The 17,950-nt window shown below is 32.3% G+C and overlaps 2 protein-coding genes across 2 annotated transcripts; both read left to right on the top strand.

Annotated features, from left to right (window-relative positions):
• The first annotated feature begins 1,338 nt into the window (after positions 1-1,338).
• LOC114165158 (vinorine synthase-like) lies at positions 1,339-2,661 on the top strand. The gene has a single exon (XM_028049821.1). It carries the CDS (start codon positions 1,339-1,341, stop codon positions 2,659-2,661), a length of 1,323 nt encoding a protein of 440 aa, XP_027905622.1.
• A 7,861-nt stretch (positions 2,662-10,522) lies between these two features.
• LOC114165157 (GDSL esterase/lipase 2-like) lies at positions 10,523-11,623 on the top strand. The gene is made up of 3 exons (XM_028049820.1): positions 10,523-10,567; positions 10,901-11,153; positions 11,236-11,623. Exons 1-3 carry the CDS (start codon positions 10,523-10,525, stop codon positions 11,469-11,471), a joined length of 534 nt encoding a protein of 177 aa, XP_027905621.1. The 3' UTR covers positions 11,472-11,623.
• The last annotated feature ends 6,327 nt before the right edge of the window (positions 11,624-17,950 follow it).

Raw genomic sequence — 17,950 nt, 5'->3', positions numbered from 1 at the left:
ATATTTGTAAAGAATGAGTGACATCTAACAAGAATAATTATTTGTAAAAAACACAATTTTAAGAATAAATTATAAGTTAAACTTAAAAGTTATAAAATATGAAATTTAAGGTGTTTTTTATAATTATATTATTGATGCAAAAATATTGATGATTTTTTTAAAGATTATTCTCCATTAAGATATATAATTACTCAACTGTAATTGAATCTCTTTTCCAAACTATACTTTTCATCTATAAAACACAAATTCAAAATCTTACGAAATTGAATTAAATTCAATTGTACTTATACCGGCAACTTGGTTGATAGATTCTCTTTTCACAAGATAATATTATAGTGAATTATATATGTGTTTGTCTTAATAGCTTATTGGATTTTTTTTATAAACTTTATTTTGTTTTAGTTAGCAAAGTACTTTAAATTAGGTAATATTGTTTTTTACAAAAATAAAAAAAATTTATTTAAGGTAAACCAGAAAAATTTATTAATCGCACAAATTTGTAATTATTATATAGTATATGCTTATATCTTAGTAACATTTTTCTTATAAGATTAAAAACTGGGATATATTTACAAATTTTATTAATGACTCTTCCTACACCGGTTTTGTAACTATAGCGTGAATATTTTATGTTAGAAAATTCACTTAAAAAGTGTTGTCAACATTCACTCATTCATCAAAAGAGAAATAAATTGTTGTGACTAATTAAGTCAAATATAAATTAAAGAAGGGTCTTATCTAGGGTGAAAATTTGAAAAGCTAATAATATGTAATAATATGTGTTATCCTTTCTTTGGGGTGGGTTGGTGAACCAACTCAGTTAACCACGAATTCAATCCGGGTAAGTCAGATTCTTGGTGGGCCGGATCAAAAATTAATCTGTATTAAAATTTGTAAAAAATATTCAACCCAACCTGATCCAAACCCATGATGGACTGAGTTGACCCATGGGATCTGACCCAATTTGATAACTCTATATTATACGTGGTATAATAGCTCTGTTTTTTACACTAGTGTATATTGTTGAGACATGGATATCTAGCATGTAAGATTGCATACTTGTAGTGATCCCTTAGTCGATTATGAATCACTCAAATAGCATATTAGTAACAAAGTTTATACCTAACTCATTATCACAAAACTAACTTATAAGTATAAGATGAGGACTATTTTCGTTTTATATTATGTAAATTAACTTTATTTTTTTAGACATATGTTGTCTCCAATATTTTCTTAAAATTATACATTAATGATTTCTATATATAAGGGTGCAACCTTTCACAAAGAATACCATAGTCATATACCTAGCATTAGCAAAAATATCTAGTAGAAATTCAAATGGCTGAGAAATATGACATTATATCCAAGGACACAATAAAGCCATCTTCCCCAACCCCTAATCATCTTCACCACTTCAAACTCTCCTTCCTCGACCAATTGGCTCCTTCATTCCGTGTTCCAATTCTCCTCTTTTACTCTGCCTCTGATGTTAGAACCTTTGCCACTGACCTCACTGCACTCTCACAAAAGTTGAAAACTTCTCTGTCACAAGTCCTCACTCTCTATTACCCATTTTGTGGAAGACTCAGAGACTCTTCAATCATCGAGTGCAACGACGAGGGTGTTCTTTTCATCCACTCTAAACTCCCCATTGAGCTCTCAAACATTCTCAAAAACCCTCAACTTCACACCCTCTATGAACTTCTCCCATGTCCTCCTTACAACCTTGAACCACAACAAAGTGACACGTCGGGGATCATGGCAGTTCAGTTGAACCAATTCAAGTGTGGGGGCATAGCACTTGGCGTGTGCTTCTCACACAAGATTGCTGATGCTTCAACTGCAGCATCGTTTCTCAACGCTTGGGCTGCAACATCACGTGGACACGGCACTAACAACCTCGTTCCGCCTCCTTTGGAACAGACAAGCCTGCTTTTCCCACCGAGGAACATATCTGTCGACTTGACAAGTGGCTTGGTCGGCCAAGAAAAAACCGTGACAAAGAGACTCATGTTTAGTGGCAGCAGTATTTCTAGATTGAGACAAACCATCGCGTGCCCCGGTTTCAATCCCTCACGCGTTGAAGCCGTGACGACGCTGCTATGGAAATCATCACTTGAAGCAGCAAAAGAAAGTTTAGACTCTGGGGAAGAAAAAATTGTGGCTTCTGCAGTATCCCACACTGTGAACATTCGCAGCAGAATGGTTCCATCTTTGTCGAAGCATTCGGTTGGAAACATTTGGCAATACGCTTTGTCTTCGTTGGTGGAAGCGGAGGGGGTAGTGGGGTTGCGTGATTTGGCAGAGAGAATGAGAGAAACGATAGGAAAAGTTGATGGAGATTACATAAAGAAACTTCAGAGTGATGAGTTTGTTGAAGTAGTTCAGACTATAGAAGAAGCAAGAAGAGTGGTTGCAGAAAAGGGTATTGAAGGTTATGGGTTTACCAGTTGGGTAGGGTTTGAGTTCTATGAAGTTGATTTTGGATGGGGAAAGCCAAGTTATGCTACCACCATTGCTGTGCCCATAAAAAATTTTGGAATTTTGATGAGCACAAAGGATGGAGATGGCATAGAAGCATGGCTTACCTTGACCGAACGTGAAATGGCTCGGCTTGAGTACAATGCAGAACTTCTGAACTTTGCTTCGTTTGATTCTTAGATAATGTTGTTTGATATATTGCACGTAATTAAGGTTATCTTAAATAATGCAGAACTCACTGGTGTGGGTCATTAGAGTGTGATTCATGTTTCTAGTCTCTAGTATAGCTATAAGTATTAGAATAATGGGAATCAGCATGGTTTATTGCCTAAGTGTGTTTTTTTCTTCCTATATTATATAGTAAAATGTTGATAAAGTTGATGTTGTGACCACTTTAAAGGGAATGATAATTGTATAGAGTACTCAAGGACTTGCACCGCACTTACTAAACAAAGTACTCATATACACTCAAAATATTGAGAAATACTTAACATACATCTTGAAGGACTTATGGATACATATAGAGAGGACATACAAGTGGTTGTGATATAATGACCCTACTAAAAGATAAAAAGTATTCACATTACAATCTAAAATAATAATATTTTTATTTAATTTTTAAACATAAAATTCTAACATACATTATTATACTGTTGAAAAGGTTGTCAACTATGTGTATTTTTTTTTAAGGAATATTTTTCGTACGAGGTCAAAGTATATCCTGTAAAGTCTCCTAAATAATTCCAAAGATCCACAGACTCGACTTCAAAGGGAACTTGTCTTTTGGTCACGAACAAAAAAGGGGGCAGATGCCTGCAAAAGACACTATGATGCCAAAGTCAATAAGAGGTATTAGGGAATCAATGTTAGAGAAAAACGTAATTATGTATTTCGTAAGATGCGCCTTTTATACTAGGGTCATGGGCCATACCTGGTTGGACTTTGGTTTAATTAACCTAACTACTTGTTAATCAGAATGAGTTAATTAACCTCAAATTTATCTTCTTTGAGTGGTGATTATACTGGCGTATTTTCATAGTTCGAGCACATGTCGTCCTACAAGCCTGACACGTACTTGCCTGGGTCAAGTACGTTAAAGGGTACTTTGACCATGTAGTCCCACCAAGCCCCCAAGTCATGTACTCTGGGGTTATCCTACCCATGTATAGTAAGCAACCCCTAGTCTTCACATGTTTATATGTTAAAGATTGTGAGGTAGCAGTCATGTGCGTCTATATGCTGACTTCTCGATTTATGGTACCTCAACTTATGGTGTTTGGCTTATGGTGCCCAGCTTATGGTGTTTTTTGCAAAGAAAATTTACATTTCTTTGGTTGTATGGTCCTACTAAGCCTCCCAACCTCGAGGAGCATAAGCGACGAAGAGGTTTAATGCAACCTCTGAGTTCTAGTGGTCATGTTTGTTGACTTTTTGGCTTAACAACATATACATTTTTTACTAAGGAGTAATTCCCGATATAGTGTCTCTTAAGAGGGAAAGTAGTGTGGATAGTGTATGCCATGAACACAACAAAAGCAATGTTTGATCCTTATCATCAATCTACATATCAATGTTCTCCAAATTGAGAGGATTAATTTTCTTTCAAGTTTATTCTAGAATCATGTAGTTGTCTTCTCCTACAAAACTTGCCTCAACACCTTATCGTCAAGGCTCAAAACAATCACACTGTGAGCCTTCTACAACAACCACTACAAGAATTCAAGGAGTTAGAGTCGAAATATTAGTGTCGGCTTTATCTTGCACACTACTAAAGTCAAAAGTAACGACGACTAAGAGACACAAAATAAAATGCTAAGCTTAGTTTGGGTTGTGCGACTCTAGATAATCACCCTTAGCATCCCTTAAGGGATGCTAGTTACGCAATACTAAAAGAAAAACGTATTACAAAAAAAATAAAAATTTCAGAGCAATGGTCAAGGGACACAATTATATTTTAGACTAGCGTCGCTCGAGGGACGCTTTGATCTTATTTTCTAAAAGTAATGGAGAAATATAGATTAAGTCGCAATCGATAATGTCAGTTAGCCGACGCAAGTTAGTAAAAATAAAAAAATAAAAAATAATTTTGCGAAAGATGGCTTGGAATAAGGTAAAAAAATATTATTATTAGAGGATAAAGTGGGTTGACCGACGCTTTTATATTATTTTTAATGGAAAAAACTAGATTAAGATATTAGGGAGGGCTGAGGGACGCAATTAGTAGTGTCAGCTAGACGACACAAGTTAATAAAAATAAAAAAAAAAGAAAAAATAATTTTGCAGAAATGACTTGGCCTAAGTTAAAAAAAAAAAAATTAGTTTTTAGAAGAGAGAGTGGGTTGGCCGACACTTAAAGAAGTAGGTGGAAAGTTGACATAAATTTTAACTTTACCAAATTTTAACTCTATTTTTTTCGATCTCGCGCGCAGAGTCTTTTTCTCTCTATTTTCATTTTGCTTCATCTCCTTTCTCATTTTCAATCCCTCCATCCACAAATTTTTAGTCTCTTCTTCAATTGGCGCTCAAAGAAGAACCACTTCGACCCTCGTGAGTGGTGGTTACTGAAGAGCGGCGGGATCGACCTTGAAAATGTGGTAGATTTGTCGACTATTGGGCCCGGAAGATGCGATGGGTTCATATTCGTGTTCTCTTCGGTGTTTCGTTAGTGTTGAAGGAGGTGGGTAGTGGGCCCTAAAGGGAGATGGTGACTTCGATATTCAACTCTTATATATATATATATATATATATAATTTATTGGTTATTCTATTAATATTTGTTTTTCCACATTTGGAAATATGAAACATGTTTGAATGTTTGAAGTACGTTTGCTACATGAGATGCCTAAAAAGTTAACGATGTACTCATATAATTCCTAGTAGTTTAATGAATCTATTTTATTTTACTGGTATTTGGCCAAGCTATAAGTTGTTGGTAATTTGATTTTTGAATGGGGTATTCTGCGAATGTATGTGCATAATGGCTATGAATATGTGCAGGAATGCTTATTGCTTAAACAAATATCAGAACCATTCACAAACCAGTCTCTTTGTCAGCATCATAAACCACTTAGGTGAGTCACCCACTTTCCTTCTCTTCGCTCCTTTCTTTCACTACCTTTTTCGAATCCACATTCTTTCAAATATCTTTGCTAATTATATGAATCTCAGAATCTCCTTTGGATTTTTGAATCTGAATCCTGAATATCCTCCTCTAATCAATTTTGATAGCAATTTTGTTATATAGTAGTTGGCCTTTAGTTCAAGAAAACAATTTTCGCAACTATAGAGTTCTTTATTTATTTATTTATTTATTATCATTTTGTTGAGGGATGAAATGACAAATTTGTGGTGGGGAGTGAATTGGCTAGACCTTAGGGTCATTGTTCGATTTATGCAATATATTATTACATTTGTGCTTTAATCTTGATTAACGATATTATGTTTGAATATGAAACTGGCTGAACTGGATTTAAGTCAAATGTGTTTAACCACCTTTTGAATTTGGGGAAAGTAAGGTTTCGAAAAATTTTGATTTTCACTTCAAGATATTTTTGGTGCTATAAAAGATACTCTTTTTGTTGAAGATGTTGTTAGCTTGCATCCTATAATCTTTATTTTTGAAAGAAGGGTTATGTTTTTGTAATTACTGCTCTTCTGAGTCTCTATTATGAGAGACCTTGAAGTGGGCAAGAGCTAAATTTTTGACTATCAAGACTCTTTCGAACTTGCAGCTACAGTAGATTACTTGTTTCTTTATGAGCAAATGGTTTTTAATGAGATATGAAGTAAATGTTGCTTAAGATTTAAGGGAAAGAATGTACTTATCATTAATACTTTGTTTTGATCACTAATACTTTGTAGAGCTGAGTGACCATGACTTCAACTTCCTCAACTTCATTTTCCAGTTTTATAGTTAGTAGGATTTTTTGTATGATGAACATTGTAAACAAATTATGACTTGAACTTTGTACACTTTGGTGCATTATCCACCTACTTAGGTTTTATAAACTTATGTGTATCCTAATTTGATATCTATGACTCAATGAAGGATGAATGTATTTCAATTAACTATTAATTCCAATTGGAATGACTTCTGGATGGATAACTAAGATTATATTGATTCTGTAATTGTGATCATGTTTGCAGGTAAAATTTGGGTTGAGAACAAAACAAATTGGACAAGTCGTGAGTAGATATAGTAGCTTCGTCCAACCCTCGCTATTTGTGTCAACCAACCCACGCACCATTTAATAATTTAAATTTTTAAGCGTCCTCTAGCCCACGCATTCAAAATAATTATTATATACAATTAGCGTCAACTAGCCCACACATAATTTAATATAAAACGTCACCTAACCCACACACTAAACGACCATTTTAAATTATTATTTGCTATTATCGTCGTATGGCCCACACTAATAGCATCCCTTGGCCAACGCTAAGCTCATTTAATCACACAAGTTTGTGTCATCGGGATGACGTTATTACATTGCAATTTGTATCTGTTGGTCGACATATCTAAATTAGCCTCCATGATTTTTTCGTGGTTAGCTTTTCGACACTAAACCAACAATAATTATAAATTTGTGTCAGCTTTGGATCGTTAGTGTCGGATTTTGGCCAATGCTATTTGCCTGAATTCTTGCAGCGAACGTTTTCTACTCTTTCTTATTAGTTGTGGATGTGTGAAGCCTAGATTTATCTTCTACAACTTCAAGGAGACCTTGCTGAACCAGAAGAGCACATATCTTTAACCGCGCCAATGCAAAATTGTTAATACTAATGAATTTCTTAGTTGCATACTTTGCGGAAGTCATAAATTGAATTCCACATTCATCGCACCAATTTGTTAGAAAATAGATTACAGATTCACCGTAAAACCTCTACCACACAAAGAGAATTTATAATAGAGAAATCAACAAATTGGAATATAAACAAAGGAACAAGAGTTACACACATAAGAAACATGATTCAATTGAAGTAATAACATAGTTCAACCTATGTCCACGGAAGAATTCACTATATCACAAATATTAAAATTTAACACAATTTCTCTCTCTACAAATCTCTCACTCAAAATATAACTCAAATGTTACAAACTGTCGGTTAGCTTTTGTTGAAACTATAATGTCCTATGTATGAAAGAAATATCATTATAACTGATACATTTGAAATATGCGAAGACTAACAAAAAAAGACACATGAATACTATTTCTCGTTACATAACATACTAACCATAAAGTGATTCCACCAAACTGTCAAGAGCTCAATAGACACTACGAGACTAAACGGTTCACTGAGATCATCACTGCATATCTCCAAAATTTGACCGAGTCAATTCTTCACAATATACTATATTAGTTTATTTGTAATTTTTAATTGATCAGTTAATTAACAATGTGTTGTGAAAGTTTGCGATGAATCGTATGAATTCATTTGATAGATTTTTTATGTCATAGTTATCCGTCTTTTCTTTCTCTTCAAGAGGTGTTTCCTACTAATTGTGGATTTCAAGAGAAAGGGTTTTACATTCATGTTGTAAGAAAAGTTCTCTTTAGCAACGAAACAAAAGTATAATTTTTCTTCTCATTGTCAAAGAATTAATGCTGGAACATTTGTATATATTTTGTTTATTATTCCGGAGAAGTTACGTAAAAGTCTTTTAACTTTTTCTTTAAGCAATGTGTTGTTAAATAAGTTAATAACGACGCAGTCATAAAGTAGTATATATTATTGTAAAGCAGACAACGAGTAGAGCATATAAGTGGACAGGTTTTATATGCTACACAGGTTGTTTCTAGAAATGGTTTTTCTTTGTATAACAATATCCATATCCATTTCATTATTTGCTATCTATTTGTTTTGTATGTAAAATACTTTTCTACTATCATCAAATTTAAAATTACTCATAATATGTTTTTTTTAACTTATATAATAATTATCTTGAGAATCATATGATAGAATACATAAGTGGACAGGTTTTACATGTTACAGGCTGCTTCTAAAGATGTTTTTTTTTTTTTTTTTTTTTTCTGTCTAGAACAAGAACCATTTGATTATTTGTTATTTATTTGTTTTGTATGTAAATGGTTTATAATATATAGACCGGTTTTCTCGTATTAAAGTTAATATATATGTTTGTTTTTGATAAAAAAAATGTATTTATATTTACACATAAAACATTTGTTAACTTTTATAATATCTTATGATTTATTTAGAGGGATTGGAGAATTGAAAATAATGACTGAATTCCTAACTTTGATTTTCTTTTTCTCATTGAAAAAAAAAAGTGATTTTTGAATAAGGATTAATTTTAGGGTAAAACACTTTCACACTTACAAATTTAAACAAATAAACTATCTTTTTTTCTTTGTCAAACAAAGTATGGAATACAATGATACTCTCCAACAATGACACGAACATCAACAACTATAGTCTACCTTTGTAGACATTATAAAATTCATAGTACATCCTCACACAACTGAACTTTTCAAACCCATACTATTATACATTTTTAAGACCACATTCTTTAAATCAATTCTTCCTTAAGAACCAACAACTCTCGTAAAATTGAAATTAGTTGTGTAACTTAGCTTAAGTATAAATGGAGTTATACAATTTCATCACAAATTATTGGTATAATTTTAATTCATGGAGAATATATCCATGTAAAGAAAAAAAATCATATTATATTTTCATGATTAAGAAATAGATTTTAAAATTAACTCAATGTCACAAAATTAATTTATAATGTCAGATTTGCATCTACAGCACTAATGATATCTGAGTCCAACTACATAAAGAATTGACATAACTCTCAACCCAAAACCTTACGACAATGGGTTTATCGGTCTTTATCTTTATATAGTGCTCTACTTTTTTATATTTAATCAATGTAGGACTTAGATTCACACTTGAATTCCTAACACTGAAGTCTAATAAATGTGACAAAGACGATAGAATTTCAATCATCATTTATGTTCAGACTGTGGAAGTCTATTTTTTCTTGGGATAATTAAGTTAGAAAAAGTCTTTCATTCCTGAGCCGAAAAATAAGACTATTATCTTGTTGTCTTTCACCAAACCATGATATTGCTGCATGTATATATATAAAACCTAGCACAAGGTGATATACACCAGAAGCAGAGCATAAGAGTGTAGGACTAAGTAGCAACAACCATGAAAAGCTTACGTTGTTTGTTGCTGTTTTCTTTAGGAATTTTCATCCAAGTGAGCTACTGCCATAGCAGCATTACAACATGCTTGCCTCAGAACCATACTGCACTATTCATACTCGGAGATTCATTATTTGATAATGGAAACAACAACTACATCAACACCACCACCTCTTACCAAGCAAATTATTATCCCTATGGTCAAACTTTCTTCAAATACCCCTCTGGCAGATTTTCTGATGGACGCATGATACCAGATATCGTTGGTATGCACATTTTATTTCTTCTGCTTTAGGTTTCACTTGAGTTTTGCTTGTGCTCTTGATGTTGCAGAAAATTGCTTCATTATGATTAGTTCATGTATTCATTTGGTGCAAACTTGTATTAACTAGTTTATGTTTCTTAGCTGAACTTGCTAAGTTGCCAATACTACCACCATATCTGCATCCGGGTCGGGTTGAACACGTCTATGGTGTCAATTTTGCTTCAGGAGGTGCAGGTGCTCTGCGTGAAACCGCTCAAGGATTCGTAAGACAAAGATCATCATTATATATATATATATATATATATATATATATATATATATATATATATAAGTTTCAGTAAATTCTGTCATAGAAAAGAGTGTATGACTTAATTTTAGGCATTCATCATACATCATAGTTTTAGTTAGGTAGTTAATAAACAGTGTTATACTGATGTAACCTTGACTGATTTTTAATGCCTTTATGTAGGTTATAGACCTCAAAACTCAGGTAAGTTATTTAAAAAATCTGAAGAATGTGTTTAGTAAGAGACTGGGAAAAGCAATAGCAGAGGAAATTGTGTCAAAATCAGTGTTCTTGATTAGCATTGGATCCAATGACTATGGCTCCCTTCTCAACCCAGACTCAAATCCTGTGTTTCCTCCTGGTAATCATCAAGGGTTTGTAGATTCTGTCATTGGAAACCTCACAGATGCCATAACAGTAAGAACAAACTTTACTTTAACTTTATATTTTCTTCAATTTATAATTCGAAAATGATTTTTTGATATAAATCTTTAGCTTTATTCAACTTTTAATTTTAGAAATACATTGAATCACCATGGAATGAAATTTCTCATTAAACTACTACAGTGATTGAAAATTAAGGGATTAAAGTATAGGAACCAAAAGTTTGATAATTTTTGAAAGATATTGGAAAAAATAAATAAAATTAAACCTATATTTTCCTAACCCTAATGTTGGTATGATATAATTTTAGGAAATTTATAATGTTGGCGGAAGGAAATTTGGATTTGTTAATGTGGGTGCAATAGGTTGTTCACCTGGCATAAGGGTTTTGGTGAATAATGGAAGCACATGCTTTGAAGAAGTATTAGCCATCGCAAGACTACACAACACTGCACTCTCAGAAAGGATTCCTGAGCTAGAGAAACAACTCAAGGGATTCAAATATTCAATCACTGATTTCTATTCTGCATCTCTTGAAGTGCTGAACAATCCTACAAAATATGGTATTCCAAAAACCTATATGTTCCATTTAATTTTTTTCTTGTGACATACTGTGATCACTGTTTTTCCTCTGTCTTTATGAAGGTTTCAAAGAAACTATTGTGGCATGTTGTGGAGGTGGACCTTACAGAGGAGATGGTAGCTGTGGAGGGAGGAAAGGAATCAAAGAATACGAGTTATGTAACAATGTCGATGAACATGTGTACTTCGATTCTATTCATCTTACTGACAGAGCTAGCCAGCATTTTGGAGAGCTTATATGGAATGGAAATCACACTGTCACAAGCCCTTACAATCTCAAACAGCTATTTGAATTTTAAACTTTCAATATATAGACATAAAGCAAGACATAACATCACGATGTATTTGTTTCCACATGTAATAATAAGATGTTTGAGCTGGCTAAATAAAACACCATTCATGAAAACTTCAATATGTATTATTATTTAAATAAATTTAATTTAATTTGATATTTTGAGTAATTTTTTTATTATGAACATTTTATATTTTTATATTTAATTATAGTCCATGATGCATGATATGATACGTGTATCGGATACGACACGTATCCGACACAAAAATATGTTTATTTTAATAATAGTAGGATACGATACGTTATATATGTATATTGAAAAATGTACAATATATTTTAAAAACATGACAAATATATTAATGTTATTGTTTGCATCCAAATTAAAATCACAAATACTAAAGTTGTCAACATAAAAATTATAAATTATTGTCATCTTAAAAGTACACTACAAGAAAATCTTTAATTAGAAACTAATTTTAGAAACCCAAAATAGTTTAGTCATTGTAGTGACTAATTTAAATACCAATTACAAAATTAAAAATTATTGGTTATTAAAATAGTCACTATGATAAATAAAAAATTATAATTGGTCACTAATTAATTAGAGACTAATTTAGAAACTAATTCATTTTGGTAGCCAAAACTTAGAAAGTTAATTTTGAGTGACCAATTTCCTTCGGTAGCTAAAACCATGGATGTAATTTTAAAGGCTAATTTAGTGACCAATTATATTTTTTTATTCATAATAGTGACTATTTTAATAACTAATAACTTTTAGTTTTGTAAATTGGTATTTATATTGGTCACTATAGTTACTAATAATTATTGGTCACTATTTAAAAGTTTCTTGTAGTAGTATTGTTGTTTTATTTATTAGATATTTCATTAATAAATATCGACAAAGTATCCTAAATTATCATATGCAAATGTGTGTCAGACACGGATACATGATCCAAATTGAAGTATCGATACTTCATAGTTTATAGTATATAAAAAAAGTATGTAAGTTTTGTACAAAAACAAATAATTGAAACATAATATTTTAATAAAAAATATGTATAATTACTGATTTGGTACTCCAACTTTTTGGGTTTGTTAAATTTGGTACCCGAACTCTAGAAATGTTCAATTTGGTACCCAAATTTTTTAAACGGGTTCATTTTAGTACCTTCTGTTAAATACCACTTAACGTCGTTTGGCTTCTATTGAGGTGGCACAATGCAACAAAAATGTGGCAAAAATCAAGGTTGTGCACGTGGATTTATGGTAAAAAAACTCGCACCTTTTGTAATGACTTTACCAATATTTTGAGGTTGGAACTTTACTTTAAGTCTTTGATATGTATTGTGTTACTGTGTTGTTTGTTTTGGATTTGTATGTCTGTTTAGTTATCCAAAACAACTGATTTCTTTTGTTTGATATCCAAAGTCTGTTATCCAAAGCTATGAACAATGTCCTCTTTATATCATATTTGATGTTTAATGAATTTGTGCCAACTTATTCGACTGTTGTTCAAATTTATAGTCATTTATTATAATTACATAACATTTAACATTTCAAATACCAGAAAAAGAAATACAGAACTTTGACAGATGATTCAGATTTTCCATAACTCCAAACTTTCACTGCTTTCAATAAATTTCATATTACAAAATAACCTTCTAAACACCTAAAGTGAAATCCAACAACTTTAAACAACTAATATTTCTCTACAATATCAATCTACATCAACAAAGACACTAAAATCAGATTAACTACAACCAATAGACACATTAAATTAACAAGTTGACCCACTTTCTCCATCCCTTAACTTCTTTCTCTAGAATATAAATCTGCCGCCTTTACCTCAAAATAGTTGCATCATTTTCGTCATCACCATCTTCAATGCATCATTTAAAGAAATTACACCCATAAGAAGCTTCACTTCCACCCCGTTATTCACAAAATAACACAACAAAAATTACTTTGTAGTTACCTAGATGCAAACACAAACATAAACTTATCTAAACAAAACACCATATGCCTCACCTTGAAATTAGGGCATCCCCAAAACTGTCTCCCACCATTCTTAATGGTTCTAGCCGTTCTCAGCACAATTGCCACTCCACAATTGCATGTGGGTGCTTCACCCAAGCCTCTACAACCACCACTATTAGAGGACAAGGTCTGATTTCGCATCACCCATGAATTACGAGAGCAAGAAGATGAATGACCCCTTGACATTTATTCACCGTCTACAAAAACCAATTCAACTGAAGAAGAGAAAAGCACAAGCTCCTCCACAAATTAGGGCACTCTCCACAAAATAAGGCACTTTATTTTTAATCACAAAAAAAAAAAATTCCAAGTCATTTTAACTGAACCACATTTCTGCCATGTTTCTGTTGCACAGTGCCACCTCAACAGAAGGCAAATAAAGTTAAGTAGTATTTAACGGAAGGTATTAAAATGAACCCGTTTAAAAATTTGGGTACCAAATTGAACATTCTAAAGTTCAGATACCAAATTGAACAAATCCAAAAAGTTGGGGTACCAAATCAGTAATTATACCTAAAAAATATCACTTTATACTTCTGTCGGTTATAGTTAGCATAAGAAAAAAACAATAGAGCATGACCACAAGACCTCTAAGAAAGCATGCAGAGTTGTGGTGGCGATTAAGCCTAATAAAGAATTGAAGCTTTGATGCATACAAAGAATGTGTCCAAAACATGTTGTTCAACTTTGACTTGTATAACAATCATCTTCTTCGGATTAATAGGAACAATAAACGGAATGTCATCGTTGTGAATAACGTTCATTTCCCAAACATCAACATTAATTATACAGATGGGGCACCACCATGAATCCCCACTAACAGGGGTCATAGAATTACGTCCCGACCACTGAAGCACGACCTTAAGATACTCAAAACAGCCAAGTAATATTTATCATGCATATACATTTCATGTCAACTTTCATAATCAACCCCTTTTATATTCCAGGTCAAACCCATACCAACACATCATCCTCCATTCATGAATATGGAATTTTATCTCATATCAAAACCATGCCACTTTCATAACCAACCATTTCATGTTCATTACATGCCAAGAATTATCCAAGTTCCTCAATTACAACTCATACACCCTCCCACTCATGCACATTCATTCACCTCATGCCATTATATAATAATCCAACCAAACACATGCCAAACACCCAAGAACAGAGAAAATACCAAATCAGAACGCATCCTCGCCCAGCTCTTCGCTCAGGCTGGAAGGTCTCGCTCAAGCGAGAGGGACTCTCGCTCAGGCGGGCTCCCTTCGCCTAGGCGAGAGCTCGACAATGAGAATAGTGACCTTCTGCGCAATCTCTCTTAGGCGAGACCCCCTTCGCTTGAGCGAGACATCTTCTCGCTCAAAATAAGGGTTTGATCGCCTAAGCGACAACTCGCGTGGAAAGTCTTGGGCGAGCCTCTGCTCATCTCGCCTAGGCGAGGCAAGCTCGCTTGGGCGAGATTATCAGTACTCGCCACTATTCGCGCCTACATCACACATACACATATACCAAACAGAATATCCAGACAGTCCAGGCATCCACAACAGCACACAAACTCAAGAATCATGAAACCAAAAATGGCACAAGCCACAATCACACCAAACAAGGAGGTTCTAGCTTCCCTTACCTGGATTGAGCTAGCATAGGACCTCGACACCAACTACGGAGCACAATAGCTCTAGGAACGAACTAAAGAGCTGAAATAAAAAGAGGAACAGAACTAAGAAATGGGGTTACCATGAAACCCTAACTGGAAATACGAAGGGTGACTAATGGGGACCAATATGAGCTAGAAAAAGATACTTACATGGAGTAGAAAATGGATTTGAGTTAACTCGAAGAGGACTTAGGGCTAAACCCTAGCAGAGCGTTCTGTGGAAAAGAAATGAGGGTGTGAGGGAACTGTTTTCGCAAGAATGACAGAAGTAAGAGGTTTTGGCTGCCTTAGGGGCCTTGTATGCCTCATGGGCCAGCCTTCAGGCCCATTAGATTGGGGCAGCCCTTAAAATAAAGGGTCAGAATATAAGTGGACCTTACAAGTTTATCAACTCCTAACAAAATATTGGATTTGAGGACTTATTAAGTTTTTTTTTTCGTTAATATTTCATGAGGCAGTTAAAAGAATATCAATTTAGAACAAAATAAAAGTTTAACGACCAATCACATAGTTGAAAATAAATATATTTTAGGTAGTAAAAGTTTGCCAAATAACTCATGAACCTAACAAAATAAGCAAAACACAGATATGAGTTTAAGTTTTATGGATTGCGAGCTTAATGTTTGTATACATTAGTTACGTACTATAAATATTGTATGCCATTAGTTTATTTTGTAGCTGTTTAATTGAGTTAATTACTAATATGTTGTGAATAATTTATGCGGATAAATCGTTCCATTTGATTATTTTTTTTTATATGTCATAGTTATTTATCTTTTCTCTCTCTTCAAGAAGTGTTTCGTACTAATATTGACTCTTTCTTGAAAGGGTTTTACATTGAAATTATAGGAAGTCAAAAGAATTAGTCATTGAAAGAAAAGTTCTCTTAGCAAGGAAACAAAGTATCAATTTTCTTCTCATTGTCAAAGGATGAAATCAGGAAACGTTTTTATATTTTGTTTATTACTTTTGTGAAGTTCCATGAAGTTATACCAACTTTTTCTATATCATAAAGTAATATATATTATGGTACCGCAGACAGGGAATAGAGTGTATAAGTGGACAGGTTTTATACGTTACAGGTTGTTTCTAAAGATGGTTTTTATCTCTAGATAAGATCCATTTGATTATTTCTCATTTATTTGTTTTCTGTGCAAATGGTTTATAATATATACACTACTAACAAAACTCTTATTTTCTTTTGTCAATTTTATTTTAAATTACTTTTTAAGAAATACCTATAAATTTTGTTATGAAAAAAAAAATTATAAAAAATTGTTGCAAACGTTTTTACAAAATATTTTATATAAAACACTTTTTACAACAAATTTTGTAAGTAATACTTACAAATTTTATAATTTTGTAGAAAATAATTACCCACAAAAAAATTACCTATCAATTAAGATTCATAGAAAAAATAGCAGAAAAAAATATTTTCTTACAAATATTTTTAACAAATTTGTAAAAAAAAAATCTCATGTAATATGAGAATTTTTAGTAGTGATAGACTTGCATCTCTTGTATTAAAAGTTAATATGCCATGTTTGTTTTTTGATAACTTCGAAAGTGCATGCAGAAAAAGAAAGAAGAGGAAAATCCTAATGAAGGAAAGAAGAAAATAAACGTGATTTATCATTTTTTTACTTTTTTAACAAGTATTTTACAATAGTTTTAAGTGTAACAATTGTTGATTTTTTACTTTTAACGACGATTCACACTTAATTGATGTTATTTAAATTTTTAACTTTTAACAACGATTTTCATTTAACTGTCGTTGTTTTTCTGAATTTTTACTTTTAACAATGATTCTCCAAGAACCATTACAATAATTTTGTTTTATTTACAAATTTGTTGTCGCATCTTTTTAAAAATAGTGACTTGTGACTCGTTGTTAGTCTGAGTCATTAATGATTTTTTTTCACCCTAGTATTATGGTTTATGTAGTAGGATTGGAGAATTGAAAAGTATACGTGAAGTCTTAAATTTGATTTTTACTATTCTAAAAATAAAAAGTTATTTTTGAATGATCAAACACGTTTTACACGGACATATTTTAGCAATTAAACTCTTTTTTCTTTGTGAAACAAAGTATGGAATACAGAGATACTCCAACTACTACACAAACATCAACTAGTCTACCCTTATAGACATTATAAAATTCACATTACATCGTTACAAAACATATACCAATGAACTTTTCAAACCCGTACTATTAAGCAATAAAGACACCACATTCTTTAAGCCAATTCTTTCTTAAAAATCAACCACTCTCGTAAAACTTGAATAGTGTAACTCACCTTAAACTATAAATGGATTAAACAATACTTCATCACAATTTTTTGGTGTAATTTTAATTCATGGAGACTATCATGCAAGGAAAAAACTATGTTCTATCTCCACAATAAGTTCAAATTAGTTGGGTTAATCAAATTCACTACTCTTTTGGTAAAAAAGCCTTAATCTCAAGTCTAATAAATGTCACAAAAAAGACAAAAATGTTTCACCATTATTTATGATCAGTTGTTGAAGCCATTTTTTACTTGGCATATAAGTTAGAAAAAGTCTTTTAATCCTTAGCCGAGAAATAAGACTATTATTCTGTTGTTGTCTTTCACCAAACCATGATACTGCTATATGATGCTGATATATATATATATATATATATATATATATATATATATATATATATATATATATATATATATATATATATATATATATATATATATATATATATATATATATATATATATATATATATATATCAGAAGCAAAGCATAAGTGTAGGA

This window comes from Vigna unguiculata, chromosome 10 (genome assembly GCF_004118075.2).
Source record: "Vigna unguiculata cultivar IT97K-499-35 chromosome 10, ASM411807v1, whole genome shotgun sequence".
Lineage (NCBI taxonomy): Eukaryota > Viridiplantae > Streptophyta > Magnoliopsida > Fabales > Fabaceae > Vigna > Vigna unguiculata.
This window is presented reverse-complemented; position numbering and strand designations above follow the sequence as displayed.